The sequence below is a fragment of the Nanorana parkeri genome, unplaced genomic scaffold (assembly GCF_000935625.1).
Source record: "Nanorana parkeri isolate BGI_ZX_2015 unplaced genomic scaffold, ASM93562v1 scaffold704, whole genome shotgun sequence".
Taxonomy (NCBI): Eukaryota; Metazoa; Chordata; class Amphibia; order Anura; family Dicroglossidae; genus Nanorana; species Nanorana parkeri.
The window spans coordinates 151,035-165,098 of record NW_017306972.1 but is presented as its reverse complement, the minus strand read 5'-3'; the positions used below and the strand labels follow the sequence as shown (position 1 = coordinate 165,098).

The following is a 14,064-nucleotide window of genomic DNA, read 5'->3' as shown; positions in this document are numbered from 1 at the left end:
GAATCCCACACCTTTAAAGAGTGCACCATAAGAGGACTCAAATGATTGGGCCTGTCGCAGGATGGTAGCCAGGACAATGCAGAAAAGGGGTAGTGTTCCAGCATAAGCCATAGTGGGGAGAGCTGTGTTGGTGTATAGTTAAAGAGCTGGGAAGCTCGATACTATAGCATTATGTTGGGGAGGCCTTTCTCCCCCTCCCCATCCCTTATGTTTATATAGAGTGGTCCTAGTCACTCTAGCTTTACGGGGGTGGAACTGGAGAATACTCCGCTGCAACAAACGCACTGGCGTATATTCACTGGCAAAGTTCTAAAATAATAAAAGGCGTTTGGGCAAAAGTGTCATCTTTATAGCGGAGATTTTACATAGCCACAAAAGATTATATAACCATGACGCGAGTAGCTGTTTCAAAGTTTTGAATAACGGGACATAATTTGCAGACTACAGGGTGTCATAAGAGGCAGTGATCTTAAGGCCCAGATAACGTATATAAGATTTTGCCCATTCAAACAAAAGAAATTGGTGGAGATTTTCATACATTGATTTGGGGAGGTTCACATTCAGCGCAGCGGACTTTTCAGCGTTAACTTTCAACCCAGATTAGGTTCTGTGTTATGCTGCTGCGTCAGAGTGAGCATTAAGTCATCCATGAAAAGGCTAGCTTTATATTCCACCCCTTTAATGTTTGGGTTCGAGCAGAGGATGGCCAGGGGTTCAATCGCCAAAGCAAAAAGAGCCGGGGACATCCTTGACGAGTACCTCTCCTAGAAATAAGATCTTCAAAGCAAGAGCTATCCCCTTTCAGACTGTTGATACCAGAGGTGTCCACATCAGGACATATCCACTCATCTTCTGTACCTGTGGTAACTTTAATATTCAGATTTTCTATCACGTTATTCACCAAAGATAAATGGTCATCAAGACAAATACAGTACATATCCCTAGTGGGGACGCAGACAAAGGCCTGACAGGAGGTAAACTTCACACATCCTAGCCAAAACTAAGTTTTGGTTATGTATACACTATAGTGTTAACAGCAATCATTGGAGAACTGATGTGGGCCCATTGTTATAGCCAGTGCAATGTAAAAATGTACATTTCTGTATTGTAACAGGAACACCCCTTTTTTGTCAGCTAGAGCGTAAGCATGGTAGCTGCCCATTTGAGTTTGTAAAAAAAAAATGTTCCTTTGTAGTTAATATATTTGTAAAAGTTGAACACTGTTGCAGCAAACAAAGAAACTTCAATTTTTTGTAAAGGAGGACTTTAATTTACAGTATTTGATCAAAATTAAGTTCTGTGACAAGACAAAACATCTTTGGAACTACAGTGGCAGAACATAGTAGAAACCCTTCTGTTGAATGCAAGGCCTTTGAGCGTTAGTTTGGGGGGGGAGAAATATATAGATATATATCTGGAGAATATTTTTTTTTTGAAGATATTTTGTAAGCTTATATCCATGAATGACTAGTGAAAAAAAAACTGCTCGGAGCAACCAGACTATATACTTTAAAAATAAAAGCTTTGTGAAGTAATACAAAAAAGTTGTCCTAAAAATAATGAGCACACTGCAGGTCAAGATGTGCCAGCATTAACTATGGCATACACCTTTTTGCATACAGCTTCAGGTTATTAAAAAAAACCCTAAGCATAATGTTGAGTTTGTGTGACAATGACTATTTACAGGAAAAAAAAAAAAAATCTATTTCAGCAGCAACATGTTTAAAAAAAAAAAAAAAGTGGCCAGGTCAATGTGCAAAGCAATAACAGACTCTCCCAAAAACACTCCAAGCAGGGCTGACCTCACTCTACTCAACAAGTGCATTGATGGAAGGTCTTCTTCCCTGAAAAAGTTCTCAAAAAATAGACTCCTCGTGGCAAAGACACATTGTGCCATTTATATCTGCCTCTGATATTCTGATGCCCTGAATAGTGTACGTTACATTGAAAAGGCTTGGGGTGGATATCAAACTAACCACATCATAATTGTACTACATGGACAGATCAATTGGAGAAACTGATAAAACAAGCAGGAAATTATGTGGTAGTTGAGCTCCCTACTTACTGCCATGCTCCTGCTTTAAAATAAAATGCTCAGAGCATGCACAACCCTATGTCAACAAGGCATCTGCAAGGCCACTAAATGTGATGTTCACATTATGTTCCTATGCTTTTAGGACACTGGATAAACCAATGGTGTAACGTTAAAGAAAAGATATGGACGGAAGCATTCAAAAGCGGGTCCTCTGTGAGGCATAAGGAAGAGAACAGTTGTAGTCTTGTGGTTATATGTAAACTTAATTAAGTTTTTGCTTTTTTTTTTTTTATATATAAATGAGGGTGAAAACTACAATCCAGCATGTTCTGATATTTATGTGAAGGTCAGGCCAGCCTCATTGTAGACCTTGAACACTTTCTCAATGGCATTCACATAGGCAGCAGTTCTCAGGTCCAAGCCCAGGTTGTACTTCATTGCAGTGCGCATAATTTGCTGAAAAAACACACATTGTTAAGCACAATATAGGTTTTCTGGTTAAAAGGCAAGACAGATGGTAACCAAGGTTTTTTTAAAGGCTGGACGTCAGATACACCCATTAAAACCATGAAAGGGAGACATTTCACCTGCTAAAGCATTTATATTTTTATTCATCCAACTCAGAGATTTACACAGTCCTGCCAGATAGCAAAGCCAGGCAGAGGACACCAAGACCATGGGCTAATAAGGTTGTGTCCTCGCTCTACTCCAAGCCTGCTGAGTGGACAGTAACCGCAGAGACTGGTGCCATCCCTCTGCTCTTTCTTGCCATCAGAATTGCCCCTTGTACTTAAATTTTATTTAAAAATGCACATTTACTTATTACAGAGCTGCATTAAAATTGTGTCCTTCATGTTGCAGAAGTTCAACAACTAGAATTGACATTCTAAGAAGATGTCTAGGGCTGCAACAACGAAATCGATTACAAATTGATAATGAGAAACGTTGGCAACGATTCTCAATCGATTGACGCCCCTCTTCTCCCCGCTGCAGTGGTCTGTGTCCCTTTTAATCGCCGCCTGTATCGGCAAAGGCAGCGGGGACAGACAACTGCAACCAGCACCAGCGGGGAAAAGAGACCACTGTGACTGAATTCCCCCGTTGCCACCCCTCCCTCGGCCCTGGCCTCCTCTGCCCCACCCCCGCTGGGAGCCATACCCAGTCTGCTATTGGATAATTTTTAAAATGCAACAGCAGTCTGGCTATTGCACCCGCCCACTGCCTGCTGTAAAATCAGCAGAAGAGGACCTGATTGAGAACTCTTCAGGTCCCTCCTCTGCTGATTGACAGGCAATGGACGGGTGCAATAGCTGGCTATTGGTTATTGCAATTTGAAATATCCAATAGCAGGCTGGCTATTGCTCACAGCAATAAAGTTTAAAAAAAAAAAAAAAAAAAGTTAAATGAAAATTGAAGAGTTAAAAAAAAAAAAAGTTACAAAATTAAAAAAGCAAATAAAAGTTTAATAAACTGAAATTAAAATGAAAAAAGTTGGTTATTTGATTATATTGGCAGAGTTTTTCAATTCATATTATTTTAAATCCATGAAACTAAATTTAAATGTCTAATATAATAGATACAATTATTTTTTTTTAAAAAGGAGGGAAAAGTCATTTTCAGTTTCAGCCTGACAAATTTGGCTGCAGGAGGTGCACTGCCATTTATTTCAATGGATCCCAAATGCACCTCCAGTTTGCAGTGTGATCACCCGCACTGGAACACGTGGTACTGTAATGCCCTACGTTCCAGTGCAGTAAGACTTCAAAATATGTGCAAAAATTTGTAACGCTGCATTTGTGGATTTTAAATAAATGGTATTTTTTATTTTATCAGATTAGTCGATTAATGGAAGTTAATAATCGGCTAACTAAATTAATGAAAATAATCATCGTTAGCAACAGCCCTACAGGTGTCCCATTTGACATAATCAAAGGACACATTAGGTAGGCAGTGATTCAACATACAGTTCAAAAACCTAGAATAAAAAAAAACTCTAGAACTGCATATAAAAATGTGAAAAAAACCAGCATTATCCACAATGGAGTGACTGGAGACCTGGGTCTATACCAAACCTTATTTACAAAAGCAATACTACTTTAGAAATATTCACACTATTAAAAAAATAAAAACAAAAAAAACAAAAATAAAACTTACTCTTGCGGATCTTTCCATAGTATACGCCAAGCCAGAGTGGACAATATCTTTTTCAGATGCACCCTGCCAACAAAGCAGCCAACATAACACATTAGTAAAAAAGAAAAGTCAGAACCTATGTGCATAAAAGTAGTCAACAGGATTCTTAATAGACCATCTGGACTCACCACTAGTGATGGGCCAAACAGCCCCGTTTCTGCAGGTCAGATGCAAGACTTCACCCAGAGTTTCGGAAGGCATTTTGCATTATGAAGCTTCCGCGGTCGAACAAACCGTGAACATCCCATAAAGTTCGGCGAACGCTTGTACAGCTGATGTTAGATTCGAATTCATGTTCGAATCGAGCACTCGGACCATCCCTACTCACCACTACCACCTTATACTTTGACTTTTGGTTAAAGGAGAACTATGGGGTTAGGGCTTTTACCCATAGTCCTCCTAAGGGTAACGGGAGGACACAAACTAGCGTCCTCCTGTCACCCTAAGCTCAGTAGAACGCGAGCTACAGCTGTTTTCAGCATCACACATTGGGACTCATGCTTTCATGCCTTGTTCACACGAAAGAGTGTGCGTTCCAGAGCGGTAGATGCTGGAGTGCACCGCGATCGCTGAAAAAAAAAAAACGTACCCCCGCGTTTTGGGCGGGAGGGGTCGTGGCGGTGCATTGTATTCAATGGCAGCGCTTCCACACCCCCTGCAGTGCGATCGAACGCGCGGCAAGCCCTATTTTTTGCATTTGCAGTGGAAAGCTGGCAAAGTTTTGCCGCGCGTTCCATCGCACTGCGTGCGGGCATGGAATCGCTGCCATTGAATTCAATGCACTGCCATGCCCCATCCCTGAAACACGTTGGGGGGGGGGGATTTTCTCAGCGATCACGGTGCGTTCCAGCAGCTACCGCTCTGGAAAGCATGCGCTTTCAGTGTAAACAAGCCCTCAAAGTACTTAGATGTTCTGGCGAAGAGGCTCCCACAAAAACAAGGGACTCCTAAACAGGAGGATGGAGTCTTGAGCAAATTCAATCAAAAACAAGACTCTATGGTAAATAATTTTGCAAGTCTTTCATTCTACAGTCCAAACGATCGCTGATTTGACCCCATTACCATTAATAAATCAAATGCTCCAAAAATTTTCTAACTAAATTCTACTGGGGCATGGCCAGCTTTGGATTGGCCACATATATGGTCTGGTCTACTATGACAAGAAAAAAAAACCTAACATGTTTGTGTAAGCATAAATAACATTTTCTGCAACTTTCTGCCCTATTAGGTTATCACAAAATGACATACAGATATCCTAGCCTGGAACTCTGCTGTTGGCACTACTGGAATAGCGCCACCATGTTTCCCAAACTTCCTCTCCAAGCTCTCCTGGACAGACACTAAGTAGAAAGAAAAAGAATTTAGTAGAACAGTCTGGGGAACCGAACAAACCATCTCTTTGATAATTTATACATACTGAGTAAATGATAGTTTGAGTCCCGCTCATATTTGAAGGTTAGGCGACCATAGCTCACATGATTGAGGTTCTTCAGCCACTCAAAATAAGACACTGTTACACCACCGGCATTCAAATACAGGTCCTGCACAACAAAAGGTATGTGTGGTCAAGATAATTTCAAGGTCTTCTTTAAATTAAGATAATTCACCTTTAAACATTAAGGTTTATAGCATGGCATATACTTTGCCAAGCACCGTAGAGGTAGGAAAACCTTACATAAATCCTACACTAGAATATTAAGTGACTGTACAGTGACAGAAAGATGGGAGATTGTAGATTCTGGACAATCCGGAACACCACAAGCTAGATCTGTGCTGCCAGCCTCCAACAGACATGAAAAAATTGCCTTAGTCCCCCAATTCAACCTGAAGCATTTTCAGACGATTCTCAAGTGTTGTATTTGTGCATTTTCAGGTTTGCATGTTTTTGTTTAAGCTAAATGGAAAGAGCTACCGTGTTTCCCTGAAAATAAGAGTCTTATATTTTTTTTGGCTCAAAAATACGCACTAGGTGTTATTTTCGGGAGTAGATCTTTTTTTTTTAAATGTACAACAAACCACACTTATTACCAGTAGAAGACTTACAAGACAGGAGTGAGTGGCAAAGTTAAGAATAGGGTGATCAGAGCAATCAGGGGTGTCGTACCTTTCCAAGAGCAATTTGGTAACCAATCCCTGGCCAGAATGAGCGAAGCGCGCTCACTATCGATCCCTCACAGGCAGAGTGCATTTGGTATCACTCCGCCTGTGACAGGAGCCGGCACTATAGAGGAAGCATCGGCTTATGCAGCTCTGCTCCCTCCGCTGCCGCCTCGATTCCTCTAGCGCTGGCTTCGTTGGCACCGCTGATTCTCTCCCGCAGCTCTTCAAATTCCCCCTTATGCCACCACCGGCCCTGGAAATGGTCACAACTAGGTCTTAATTTTCGGGGTAGGTCTTATATTTTAGCAATTCTCAAAAATAGTACTAGGTCTTATTTTAGGGGAAGGTCTTATTTTCGGGGAAACAGGGTAGCTACTAGAAGGAAATACACTTTTTTCAGGCACTGCCCATTGTAGTCTATGAGGCCAAAAGAAAGAAAAAAAGCTTATGTACTTCGAGCTACAATGCTCAGGAGTGAACAGACACGACTAAAAAATAATGGAATTCTTCATGTTGAACGTTGTCATGCTTTGGGAAATGCACTAAACGCCCAGGTGGGAATGAGGGCTGAGATTTGTTTTTAACCGTTCTAAAACAAAGAACAAACAAAACAAAAAAAAACACCTTAAAGTGCCTAAGTTACACTCCTAGATACTTCCAGGCAGATAGAAAGCAGTCAATATTTTTATAGCAGCCTCTACAATTCTTTAGTCTAGGTTTCCTTTAGGCTGGAGCCCCACTTATACGCTTGAATTGCAGCACGTTTTTGGCCAACGGGTCTCACCGCGCTACATATAAGTAGACCAGCCCCATTCATTCGTGGGCCTTCAAAATGAACCCATCAGCCCTTTTAAATGTCCTGCCTTAGAGAAGAAACCACAAAGATACCTGCTATTTCAGGTAAAGCTTCTTCTATAGGTCTGTAGAATAGTTTAACACCCCCTACCCCAGAGTCTGGTTTAAATTTTGTTCAAAGTAAACATCGGCATGACAAAAACCCATGAAGGGGCTGCCATTGCTTTTCCATCCAAAAATTCTAGTCATCTGGTTTTTAGGGCTGTGCAAATTAACGATTCATTTCTCGATTAATCGTTAATCTTTTTGATCTATTAAAATGTTTTTGAAGCTTTCTGCATGAGCGCCAGCCAAGGCATTGGCCTATACACACAGCACAGCAATGAATAAAATGAACTAGGATCACACTAATCCAGCACGTTATTAATCTCACGTGCCCCACTCAATATGGTCGCCGCTTGAGTGGGGCACGTGAGATTAATAACGTGCTGGATTAGTGTGATCCTAGTTCATTTTATTACTTCATTGCTGTGCTGTATGTGTATAGGCCAATGTAGTTGGATCTATATGTGCGTTATCAAAATTAATCAATTTTTAAAAAATTGGATTAATCGAACACGAAAATTTTAATCATGACCAGCCCTACTGTTTTTCATTCTAAATTACTGGCTTCAAAGCTTCCAGTCACTAACCCAGAACAAAGTTGGCAAATGAGGAAAGTCAGAAGGTCTTATCTTGTTCTACGTCAGAGTTTGTCTATCGAAGTCAGCATGAAGATGACCAGCATTTTCAGAAATAATTGGTAACCAGGTGCTGAACATATGACAGATCTCCTGTATGTGCGATACAATACACGTTTGCACTGCCTGCCTAAGTGTTTTAAAAAGGGATATAGATTAAAAGCATAACTTACTGGAATGACCAATATATTTCTCTCAAGGAAGATTTTGTCAGCTTCTGGGGTCGTGGGACCGTTGGCTCCTTCAGCAATTATCTATAAAATATTTGATTAACAATGGTATGATTATACGAGCAGAATTAAGCCAGTTTTTTTATTATTAAACAGGATATTTACTATACCTTTGCCTTGATTTTATGTGCATTAGATTTTGTTAGCTGTTTTTCACTGGCTGCTGGAATTAAGATGTCACAATCTGCCTCCAGGATGCTTCCATCATAAGCCTGAGCCTTTGGGAATCCAACAATTGTTCCATGTTGCTGTTAAAAATGGAAGCCAAAAATAAGCATCAGACACAAGAGACTAGGAAAAAAAAAAGTTCTATGAAACACGACGACAAGACATATTTATAAATCTGTGAAGGGAACTTTCAAACATTCACTGAAGAGTAATTTGTTTATTTAAATGCATGCATCTGTAAAACTCACCGGCAGTGGCTGTTGGTGAATGTCACATACACACACCTTAAAGTATTATTAGCTGAAGGCTTCCACATCAAAGTTCATGATTTTTAATTTTCCTCCAGATATGTAGACAGAGTCCCAAGAGCAAATCATCCATTTGAAACTAGCGCCACCCAGTGGCAAACTGCACACTTTTCCCCAACACCCAACCCAGGGCTGTGCCATTTTCATTGCCACCATTATTAAAAACACATTGAGGGCAATTAATCAAAGCTGGAGCAGACAAAATTTGGAGCAGCTGTGCATGGCAACAAATCAGCTTCTCTCTCTCATTTTCAAATCTTTGCTGAACAGAGAAGCCGATTGGTTGCCATGGGCAACTGCTGCAGATTCTGTCTGCTCCAGCTTTGATAACACCCCCCATTACATATTTTTCCAGTAATTGTATTAGAGAACTATGGGGTCAGTGTTTTTCCCCATAGTTCTCCTAAGGGTCACGGGAGGACATAAACAAGCATCCTCCCGTGACCCAAAGCTCAGTATACCACAAGCTACAGCTTGCGGTATACAGAGACGCTGCAGCTGAAACGGATCCCAACATTTATGTCTGGATCCGCCCAGCTGCGTGAGTGACAGCTGGATCTGCCTATGTAGAGGCAGAGCCAGCTGTACCCGCCCCCTCCCACGTCCGTTCTGCCAGTCAGCACTGGAGGATCGGAGCGGGGAGAATCCAGTCCCTCCCTGTCACGGCTCTCTGCAGGGACATTATCGAGAAGTGAGCGAGCGAAGGTATGTGTGTGCTCACTTCCCGATCTATTGAGCCGTGTGACAGATGCATTGTCACACATCGGCTCGAAGTATGAGTGAGTGAAAATCACTCACCTCATAGATCTCCTTTAAGTATTTTGTTCTAGAAATGTATTTATTTTTTTTTCTTGTTCAGGTAGCATCAATATGTACATTGCAATAAAATATTTCATAACAGCAAATATATACTGCATATCTTATGTTAGGGAAAGTATGCCTATTCACCCACAGGTGTAAAATCAAAGTTCCAGCAATAGAAATAACCTCTATATGAGAGGCTACTGAACTGGTTGGTGGTATAGAGTAATCTACATACAGAACAGAAAGTAGACTTGAATAGTGTGGTAAAAACACGTGTATGCAATAAATAGGGCAGTCTGGATGTCACTTCCAGCAATGCAAAGAGAAAAAAAAAGTCCAGAATGTCACTTACATGGCAGCATATGGAGTGAGGCTGAGCAGAGGTCACATAAAACACTGTGCAGAGTGGGATGGCTTGAAGAACGCAACACAGCATAAAAAGAACAGGCGGCCTTTAGTTAGTATGACGGTAGGCAGAGCACTCTACAGCACACAAGACACTAAAATGTCGAATGAGGGTCTAAGTTGGACTACCTTTCAAAGCCATAAGTAAACCTGTGGAGTGATCCTTACCTTCTAAAAAAAGGATGAGGAGTCAGCCACAGGTCTACAGAAAAAGCTCAGAGGTGGCTGCTTGAACCTGCACTTTAACTTCAACGCAAACTAGTATCCCCAAAACCCCAGCTCTTTATTAAAAGGAGAACTATGAGGTGAGTGCTTCTCTCTCACCTCATAGTTCTGGCCGACCTGTGACAACGAGACTGTCACAGGTCGGCTCAGTAGATCGGGAGGTGAGCAAACAACACCGGCATTCGCTCACCTCTCTATCCTGTCACGGCTCTCCGTGACAGGGAGGGGCTGATTCCCACCTCCGATCCACCAGCGCTAACTGGCGGAACTCACGGGGGAGGGGGCGGGTACAGCTGGCTCTGCCTCTAGATAGGCAGAGCCAGCTGTCACTCACGCAGCTGGGCGGATCTCTACATCGATGTAGGGATCCGCTCTGGCGTCTCAGTATACCGCGAGCTGTAGCTCGCGGTATACCGAGCTTAGGGTAACGGGAGGAAGCTAGTTTGTGTCCTCCCGTTACCCTGAGAACTATGGGGAAAAGCCCTGACCCCATAGTTCTCCTTTAAGCAAATATTCACCATAGCTTCTGTGACTGACCCCAGACTCACTTCTGTACTGATTAGTGAGGCCATCACACTTTGTGACCAATATGAAAAACCTGACCATGACCAGAAGTGGGCCAGGCTGACCGCAGAAGCTGTTGAAAACAGCAAAATACTTTTTTGAGCTCCTGCGTGGTAACAAAACCTAAAATTAAAGATGTGAGCAGGTACCTGCGCAGTGGATCCAAGGAAAATCTTAATGTAAGGTGGCCCCATGGGGTCACTTTGCAATATTTAATAAACTCCATTTAAATACTAAGTGCTATTATTCCATTATCGCAGACAATTTTCACAGCGCTATCATCAGTAACGTAGAATTAGTTTATACCAACTTGCAACAGTTCTCTCTAGCAACAGCAAACCACCCATGTGATGGTGTGTGAACGAATACACCGTGTGCATCCAGGCTTATTCAGTACAGAGAAACAAGGAGCAGTAACCCACCAGATTTCAGTTTACATATTGTGATGCTACCATACAGGCCACTATCAGATAGCACAGCAGAAAGGCACCAGATCAGAGCATAATTTAGGGCATCCCTGTCACCTACTATACTTGGGGTTCTACTGCAGTATTAGATTTGCTCCCTGATTAATAGCACTACACTATAGAGAGGTGTTGCGTAGTGTGCAGAGAAGGGCACTTTCCTTCAATAAAGACCTTCACAAGATTCGATAAAGGAATTGTGGGCGACAGCCAAGAAAAATTAACAAAAAACGTTTTTACTAGCAGAAGGGATTAAATGAGCAGCAAAACCCTAATACTTGCCATTAAATATATGAAATGGTTACTCACCAGCTTGTAATCCTCAAGTTCTTTTGGATCAATACCATCAGGATTCCAGATTGTGCCATCTATTTCACCAATTCCAACACACTTTGCACCAAATCGATGAAGGTAACGCATTGAATGTAGACCTACATTACCAAATCCCTGGCGTGCGGAAAAGAGTTACAATATTTAACATATTTAACATAAGGATTAATTTTGATGCAGGCATCGGCCGGAGGACACAGCAGGGATCGTGGACAAGGTAAGTAACGTGCTGTGTAATCCCCAGTGTGGCTCCAGTTACCGCTTTTGGTAATGAAAATTAACCCCGAGCCACACTCGGGAATACCGCCAGAAAGGTTAATTGTGTGTGGTTGCCATATTGATTTCAATGGGGTTACAGCTGCAGGACAATCGCCCAAAAGGTACATACACCTTTTTCCGCACGGCACGGGTTTTTCAAACGCAACCACGCGCGATTGCATGGGCAGAATCGCGGCAGGAAACCACACGATCTGATTGGCGTGCCATTAGAAAACAATGGCGCCGCCAGTGCGATCAGCAGTGGTGTGCAAATCCGTGACCGATTCCGCACACGGTTTTGTGCAAGATTGCCGCGCAGTTACAGATCGCCCAGGTGTGAACCTGGCCTAAGTGGTTTTGTTTGCAAACAGCAAGCATCTAATGTTTTCAAACAGTTATACTCTAGCACCTTGGTTCTCAACTGGTGGGTCAGGACCCAAAAGTGGGTCGCGACCTCGTGTTCAGTGGGTCGCCGCATGTCTTCCACTTTTCTAGGTGAGAGGCTCCTCAGCCTCCCCCTAGCGCAGCACTGTCAGTTCTTGGGCCAAGCAGACATTCAAAATATGCTTCCGGTGCTGAGCGTCAGCTTGAGGTGGGATGGCTGCGAGGGAGCTCCATCCATACGTGCATTGCTTACAGCCCCCTTGTGCGCCCTGTAGAGGTGACTGGACCGGAGTGACATCACATTCTGGCTCCCGACAACTCTACAGGGCACACACGGGGGCTGTAAGCAATGCATGTATGGAGCTTCATGCCAGCACAGCAGCCCACAGTGGACCCCAGGCTGAGGATCCACTCCAATTCTCATAAGGTTGGGAGACTGGGTGGATCTTAAGAAAAAGGAAATCACTTTTTTTGGAGTGTGTGTGTGTGTGTTAGAATGTCTGAGTGTGTGAGATTGTCCGTGTATTTGAGGGCCCTACACACTAGTAAAGTGCGGTAATCGCATAGTCTTGTGCGATTAATGCACTGTACCACGCATTCTGGTGTGGGAGGTGTGCTGCCATTCACTTAATGGCACCCCAAACGCACCACCCACAGTTCGATTGCCCGCATCGGAACGCTCTGCGCAGCAATTCTATGCAATGCATTGCAACTTGGGTCGCGACTGAATGACCAAGGGCAAATGTGGGTCCTGAGGTTACACAGGTTGAGAACACCTGCTCTAGCATATCCAGCACATTGGAGGCAGTAGGACTGCTTTAAGTATCACACAGATACCGCTATAAATTAAATCACTCCAAGAATAAACAGAAAAAGCTGAACTCTCTCTTTGTCTCTACATGTCTTTCTATATCCCAATGAAAGTATATATTTTATACATGGAAAGGGCCACAGAGATCCCGTAAAACACTGCAGTAGCCATAACTACTACAGTGCTTCACATCATTCATTTAGGTCCTGCTATAGCCGCTGTGCTGAGCACCCCTCTGCTGTGACAGAGTGGGGAATTTATCAAAACTGGAGCAAACAGAATCTGGAGCAGTTGCCCAGGGCAACCATTCAGCATTAGACAAAAAATTTGTTTCGTTTTAAATTCGGATTTCGGATTTGTGTTATTTCGTTTTTCAGGATTCGGGTGTGAAAGTCAATTCGGAATTCGGATGAAATTCGGTAGCGTTAATACGAACGTTCGTTTCCTGTTATTAGTTTCGTTCGTTTGCAGCAAAAGTGACATTTGAGGGGGAAAAAATATTTTTCTCCTTCTGTCACTTTGCTCCAACGAACGAAACGAATAAGAACAGAAAACGAAACGAACGTTCGTACTAACGCTACCGAATTTCGGAAATGGAAATTCGGATTCGTTTGCATTCGTTATGTCTGTAATTCGGAATTCGGATACATCCGAATGTCCGAAAATTCGTCCGAATTTCGATTCGGACGACCTGCTGTGTTTTAATGGATATAAAATGTATTCTTCACTGGAAAATAAAAATCACCTGAATAGCAAATGTTTTATCTCCAAACCCAGGAGTCATTCCCAGCTGGCTCATGTATGAAGCCTCATTGATGAAGTTCTCAATCCCATGGAATACTCCTCGGCCAGTTGCAGAAACGCGTCCATGTATACCACCCTGACTGATGGGCTTCCCTGTGACACAAGCATGTGCATTGATATCCTATAAAAGAACAAACAAAAAAGAACACAATTACTAGACGAATATCCCAGTAATCATGCGGTCTGAAAGACTGTACATTTGAGTCCCAAAAAACTGATTAAGAAAACAAACAGAATAAACCGAACTTACAGTGTGTCCAATTGTGTTGGCATATGTGTCTGCTATCCAAGACATCTCCCTCTCTCCTGTGCTCATATCTGGGGCAGGGACGTCAATACCGGGTCCTGTGGAACACAAGATAGTAGAATTGAGTGAATTATTCTTCCAAATATTTTCCTGCAATCATAAACAAGCTTGCAAATAAAAGAAACACTGCCATGCTCAC

The 14,064-nt window shown here is 42.5% G+C and overlaps 1 protein-coding gene across 1 annotated transcript in view; it reads right to left on the bottom strand.

The window, feature by feature from the left end:
* Nucleotides 1-2,290: 2,290 nt before the first annotated feature.
* The window catches only part of LOC108792950 (glutamate dehydrogenase, mitochondrial), a 23,819-nt gene continuing 12,045 nt past the window's right edge, over nucleotides 2,291-14,064 (bottom strand). Inside the window, exons 5-13 of the mRNA XM_018563836.1 lie at nucleotides 13,869-13,963; nucleotides 13,560-13,739; nucleotides 11,341-11,478; nucleotides 8,204-8,341; nucleotides 8,037-8,117; nucleotides 5,646-5,769; nucleotides 5,477-5,568; nucleotides 4,190-4,252; nucleotides 2,291-2,491 (exon numbers count right to left, since the gene is read on the bottom strand). Of these exons, the coding sequence (XP_018419338.1) occupies nucleotides 2,372-2,491; nucleotides 4,190-4,252; nucleotides 5,477-5,568; nucleotides 5,646-5,769; nucleotides 8,037-8,117; nucleotides 8,204-8,341; nucleotides 11,341-11,478; nucleotides 13,560-13,739; nucleotides 13,869-13,963 (1,031 nt within the window). The 3' untranslated portion in view covers nucleotides 2,291-2,371. The remainder of the gene's footprint in view (nucleotides 2,492-4,189; nucleotides 4,253-5,476; nucleotides 5,569-5,645; nucleotides 5,770-8,036; nucleotides 8,118-8,203; nucleotides 8,342-11,340; nucleotides 11,479-13,559; nucleotides 13,740-13,868; nucleotides 13,964-14,064) is intronic.